Here is a 6,000-nt window from a genome sequence, read left to right on the forward strand (position 1 = left end):
TCAGGAGACTTTCTGTGCTGCAGGGGGATGATCATCACCTGCTGATGATCCCAAAGAGCACTGGAGGGGCTTTAAGGTGCCCTCCAACCCAAACCACCCCACGGTTCTGTGAGTGAGGTGTGAAAGCCGACCCAGCACATGATCTCAGGTGATGCCAACTTCCCTCCTCCCCAAAACTTCCCGAGGAGCTGAGCAGAAAAAAAAAAAAAACAACCCTTTGAGAAGAATGCCATGAGTTTGTTTTTTTTTTGGAAGATTGAGGTCTCCAGGCTCGACTGAACTCACCACCCGGGCGGCTCTTTCTTGGGATTCACATTTCCGACAGAACCAGGGGCCGGTGGGGACCTGGACAATTCCATAACAAGCTGGGGGAAAAAAAGCAAGAAAAAAAGACTTCATTAGACCATCTTTACATCGACTGTTTCATTTCTTGGGTGTGTATAAAAGTTTTGCAGGGCTTGGAGCAACCTCCTCCAGTGGAAGGTGGCCTGTTCATGGTGGAACTGGGCGAGCTTTAAGGTCCCTTCCAACCCAAACCATTCCATGATTCCGTGTCTGTGGGAGCTGTTACTGCTCAGAGACAGGTGACAAAATCAAAAATTACGTGTGCAACACATATTTTACTCCCATTTCCAGTTTCCAACCCCATTCAGCTGTTTCCAAGAGGTCCAGTGTGATACATTCATTCAAGTTTTCAGATAAGCCCATGGTCCAGCACGAAAAGCTCCCATGAAAATCTGGCCTAGATGGGAATGGAGCGAATCAGAAGCTGTGCTTGATTCTGGCCCAGTGAACACAAATGTCATTTTTTTACTTTTTAACTTTTCAAGTGCCATTTCCAGTGATCCAAGCATTAAACTGGTGACACGGATGACAGGAAGCACCTAAAGCACAATCAGGACTAAGATAAAAATCTCAGCGTCACGAGGGGAATCATCCCCGTGGGAATTCAGAGGGACACCAACCGGAATTCCCATTCACCCTGCTCACCCTCCACCTGCACATCACCTCCAGCAGCTTCCAGGACCAGGGAATTCACAGAATCATGGAATAACCTGAGCTGGGAAGGACCCACAAGGAGCATCAAGTCCAGCTTCAGGTTTCCTACAACTCCTGCTGGGAACAGGTTCTGTGTGAACACAACTCTCCAGCTGATATCCCAACAGAACTGCTGGGTTTATCCAGCCTTATCCAGCCCCTCTGGCTTCCTACATCACTCCTGGTGCTCTCAGGGTCCCTCTCTGCAGCTTTAAAACCAGCTCCCATCTCTGCTGCTTGAAGGCTTTCCACCTTCTTCGGTGATATTCCCCCTCTAAGCATCCAAGAATGGTCGTTGTGAGTCCCAAAAGAAGCGTTTCTGACCCTAAAAGGGCTTTTGGCCACCACACAGGTGGGTTTAAAGCCACAGAGGCAGCGTAAGGATCGAAGCTGTGCCTCTCAGGGGAGGGTCTGGGAGCCTCCCAGGGAGGGAGGAACAAATTATCCCTCCTTTATTCCACCTCCAAGCAAAGAACAAATCGCCCCTTCCTTATTCCTTCAAGCACAAGCTGGTGGTTGGAAGGGAATCCCAGTCCTTCCAGACACTTGAAACTGGGTTGGGCAAAGCATCTGCTGGAGGCAGTGCCGGGATGATCCCCCGGGGGCAGCCCCAGCCCCGACCCCCAGCAGGTTCCCTCCACCTCCCTAAAGTCCATTATCCCACATCAGCCCCGGGGGGGAAAAACAAATGGAATCGTGGAGTTCAATGGAAGGAGCTGCCAAGGCCCAGGGAAATGGAAAGGACCTGAAAGCCCTGCCAGAGGAGCCTGCTTGGGTCCATCTTTAGCAGTGGCTCAGGGCCAAAAAACAAGCACTCAGCTGGAGCCAGCACGAGCTTCTGTGCCCGCTGCTTCAAAGGGGGAAGAAAACAAGGAAGAAAACAAGGGGGAAAAAATGCAGAACATGAGCTGAAAAATGAGATTTGTAAGTGTTCTTAACCGTCCTGTTAGAGTCTCCATTTCCCATCAGATGGTTTTGTTCATGTTCTGCATGTTCTGCCTTTTTTATATATATATATATTTTTTTTTTTTTTTAAACTGGAAAGATTCTGCTTCGAAGAGGAAGAAAACAAGGAGGGGGGAAAAAAATGCAGAACACGAGTCGAAAATGCAATTTAAAAATGTTTCTCACTACCTTATCCAAGCCTCCATTTCCCATCTTCACATCTTGATTTTTTTCCCTGGAAAGATCTTTAAGCACCAGCACAGAAACGGGGCTGATATCTTTAAGAACCTAAGCCCTAATATGTAGCTACAGGCTTTTTTTTTTAAAAAAAACTACAGGGCTCTTTCTTGAGCTGCACAATCATTTCAAAAGGCAACTCTGGTTTTTGTGGATATTCAGGCAGCACAAAGAGACACCCAACCCGTGTGTGATGGCACGGAGTGACACCACACGAGCCAGAGGATTCCTTGCAGTGGTTTGTTTCTATTTAAGAAATAAAAACCTACCAAAAAAACACCACACCACTGCCAGGGGCTGAGCAGGCTCAGAAAGAGGGTTGAGAACATCCATCACACACTGCTCCACTCTTATGAATTATTACATCCTGAAAGACTCTTACCAGACCTAAATAGACTGTTGTGCTTCCTACACGCACAAACTCAGCACAAACTGTGCACTGGCTACACAAAACAGTCTCTCTGAGACTATTCCTGCCCCTCTGAAACTCTTCCTGGATATTTCCAACTCTTCCCGTTCCCCTAAAACTGTTCTTGGATATTCCCAATTCTTCCTGCTCCCCTGAAACTCTTCTTGGATATTTAAAACTCTTCCTGCTCCCCTGAAACTGTTCTGGATATTTAAAACTGTTCCTGCCCCTCTGAAACTGTTCTTGCATCTTTGAAACTGTTCCTGACCCTTGGGAACTCTTCTTGGATATTTCCAACTCTTCCCGTTCCCCTAAAACTGGTCTGAATATTTAAAACTCTTCCTGCCCCTCTGAAACTCTTCTTGGATATTTCCAACTCTTCCCGCTCCCCTGAAACTCTTCTGAATATTTAAAACTCTTCCTGCCCCTCTGAAACTGTTCCTGCATCTTTGAAACTGTTCCTGACCCTCGGGAACTGTTCCTGCCAGCACACACAGGTGTTCATGTTTTTGGGAATGGGCATAAGGATGCCAAAGCCCTTCATCTCCCTCTCCAAAAAAAATTAAAAGAGAGGGGTGGAGAAACCCGTTCTCTAGCATAGGGTTTGATGAGTTAGGGGAAGAAGGGAAGAATTACATCAGCAAAATGAAAATAAATGTCCTTTTGGAGAGCCCCTTGTCCTGCCGGGTCACTCGGAGGCACCCCCAGGACTTTAAATGGAAAGAGGGGAGATTTTGAGCAGATATTGGGAAGGAATTCACGGGTGGGGAGGCCCTGGCACAGGTTGCCCAGAGAAGCTGGGGCTGCCCCTGGATCCCTGGAAGTGTCCAAGGCCGGGTTGGACGGGGCTTGGATCAACCTGGGCTGGTGGGAGGTGTCCCTGCCCGGGGCACTGGATGAGCTTTAAGGTCCCTCCCAGCCCAAACCATCCTGGGATTCCATGACAACAGACACCCAAGAGTCACCTCTGGGTGAAGAGAAACCCCTGTGAGATCACTGCCTCATTTACCTCCCCTTCAGTCACCTGGTTGTGACTCCTGACTGCAGCCCTGAGCAGGGACACACCAAAAACGGGGAGCAGAAGGAAACCCAAGGTCCTGCTCCAGCCCCTGCACTGACAGTGGGAAGGGAAGAGCAGGACCCAGGGACAGGGACAGAGAAGGATCCAGGGACAGGGACAGAGAAGGACCCAGGGACAGGGACAGAGAAGGATCCAGGAAAGGGACAGAGAAGGATCCAGGGATAGGGACAGAGAAGGATCCAGGGACAGGGACAGAGCAGGACCCAGGGACAGGGACAGAGAAGGATCCAGGAAAGGGACAGAGAAGGATCCAGGGATAGGGACAGAGAAGGATCCAGGGACAGGGACAGAGAAGGATCCAGGGACAGGGACAGAGAAGGATCCAGGGAGAGGGACAGAAAAGGACCCAGGGACAGGGACAGAGAAGGATCCAGGGACAGGGATAGAGAAGGATCCAGGGATAGGGACAGAGAAGGATCCAGGGACAGGGACAGAGAAGGATCCAGGGAAGGGACAGAGAAGGATCCAGGGACAGGGACAGAGAAGGATCCAGGGAAGGGGCAGAGAAGGATCCAGGGACAGAGAAGGATCCAGGGACAGGGACAGAGAAGGATCCAGGGACAGGGACAGAGCAGGACCCAGGGATAGGGACAGAGAAGGATCCAGGGAAGGGGCAGAGCAGGACCCACGAAAGGGACAGAGAAGGACCCAGGGAGAGGGACAGAGACGGAGAAGGATCCAGGGACAGAGAAGGATCCAGGGAAGGGGCAGAGCAGAACCCACGGACAGGGACAGAGCAGGATCCAAGGAAGGGGCAGAGCAGGACCCGGGGACAGAGCAGGACACAGGGACAGGGACAGAGCAGGACCCGGGGACAGAGCAGGACACAGGGACAGGGACAGAGCAGGACCCGGGGACAGGGACAGAGCAGGACCCAGGGACAGGCACAGAGCAGGACCCGGGGACAGGGACAGAGCAGGACCCGGGGACAGGGACAGAGCAGGACCCACGGGCAGCCGGAAGAACCAGGAGCGAGCATCGGGAATGGCTGGAGAGTGTGCAGGAAGAGGCTGGAGATGTGCTGGTAGATGGATGGGATAATAATAGATGGGAAAACAGACAGGCCAGATGAGCCCAGAAACCTTCGTGTTATTCCAAACAAACCAAGCAGGATAATCACCGCGCCTTTCTGCCGGCTTGGAACGGAACGCAAATACCTATTTTAATTCGTATTTTTTTTGTTCAGACACCCGAGGACAAACTTTCCGGCCCGATACCGTGTGTTAGGGGCGTGCTGGAGTCATTTAAAATGCAAAATAGCCCGTGTCGCGCTGCGAGGAGGAGGAGGAGGACGGCTGCCTTCCTCTCTCCCTCCCTCCCTGCCCTTGCAGGAGCAGCTCCGGGCCCCGCCGCCACCCCCGGGGGTTACCCGGGGCCATCCCCCGACGGCCCCGGACCCGAGGGGGGACATCTGCGGCGCTGCCCACCCCCCCCCCCCCCAAAAAAAAAACCTCCGCGGGGGCACCGGGGGGGGGGGTCGGGCAGGGGGAAAGAGCCCCGGGGAAACTCCCCCCGCCCGGTAACGACCCCCCAAACCCCGGAGATGCGCGTGTCCCCCCTCGGGGGCTCCCCCGCTGCCCCCGAGCCCCCCGCGCTGCCCCCGCGGCTCCCGCGCGGCTCCGGCCCCGCGGCGACACCGTTATTCGGAACAATGGGGCTTAAAACAAAGCCCCCCCCCACCCCCCCGCGCAGCCCCCCCCTCCATCCCCGGCCTCCCCGGGGTGCCCGGTGTTTTGGGGGGAAGGGGGAGGGGGGTGTCGGTGCCCGGTGGGTTTTGGGGGGCGCGGGGCCGGGGGGGTGCGGGTGCCCGGCGCTTACCTTGGTGCACCGCCACATTGCAGCCGTGCCCGTCGCAGTACACCAGCGGGTTCTCCGCCCAGCCCCGCTCATCAGAACAGACACAGCAGCCTCCCACCATCTCCTTCATACTTCCATGAGGGTTTCCTTCCCCCCCCGCCTCCCTCTACGCGCACACTCCTCCTCCTCCTGCTCTCCCTCCTCCTCCTCCTCCTCTTCTCCTCCTCCTCCTCCGCGCTGCCCCCTCCCTGCTTCCACCGAGCCCGGGGGGGGGGATTCGGGGGGTGCGACCCCCGGGCCGGGGGGTCCCGGGGATGGGGGGGGTGCAGGCGAGGGGGGTCCCGGGGATGGGGGGGGTGTCGCGGGGGCGGCGGGCGCGCCGCGGCCCCACCACAGACATTTACGGGCCCCCCCCCGCCTTCAATCATGGCCGCGCCGCCCGCGCGCCCCGGTAAAATTTGCGGTTCACGGATCACACTCCGGCTGGGGCGGG

The 6,000-nt window shown here is 54.9% G+C and overlaps 1 protein-coding gene across 2 annotated transcripts in view; it reads right to left on the reverse strand.

Moving 5' to 3' along the window:
* MLLT6 (MLLT6, PHD finger containing) overlaps positions 1 to 5,673 on the reverse strand; it is a 42,571-nt gene extending 36,898 nt beyond the window's left edge. Inside the window, exons 1-2 of one of the 2 annotated variants that reach the window (XM_027722463.2) lie at positions 5,529 to 5,673; positions 286 to 365 (exon numbers count right to left, since the gene is read on the reverse strand). In XM_027722463.2, coding sequence (XP_027578264.2) covers positions 286 to 365; positions 5,529 to 5,637 — 189 coding nt within the window. In that variant the 5' untranslated portion in view covers positions 5,638 to 5,673. The remainder of the gene's footprint in view (positions 1 to 285; positions 366 to 5,528) is intronic. The other variant, XM_027722462.2, reaches the window with a different exon arrangement.
* Positions 5,674 to 6,000: the final 327 nt, after the last annotated feature.

Source organism: Pipra filicauda, unplaced genomic scaffold, assembly GCF_003945595.2.
Source record: "Pipra filicauda isolate LSUMZ 115617 unplaced genomic scaffold, ASM394559v2 scaffold615_size277210_pilon, whole genome shotgun sequence".
In the NCBI taxonomy this organism is placed as follows: domain Eukaryota; kingdom Metazoa; phylum Chordata; class Aves; order Passeriformes; family Pipridae; genus Pipra; species Pipra filicauda.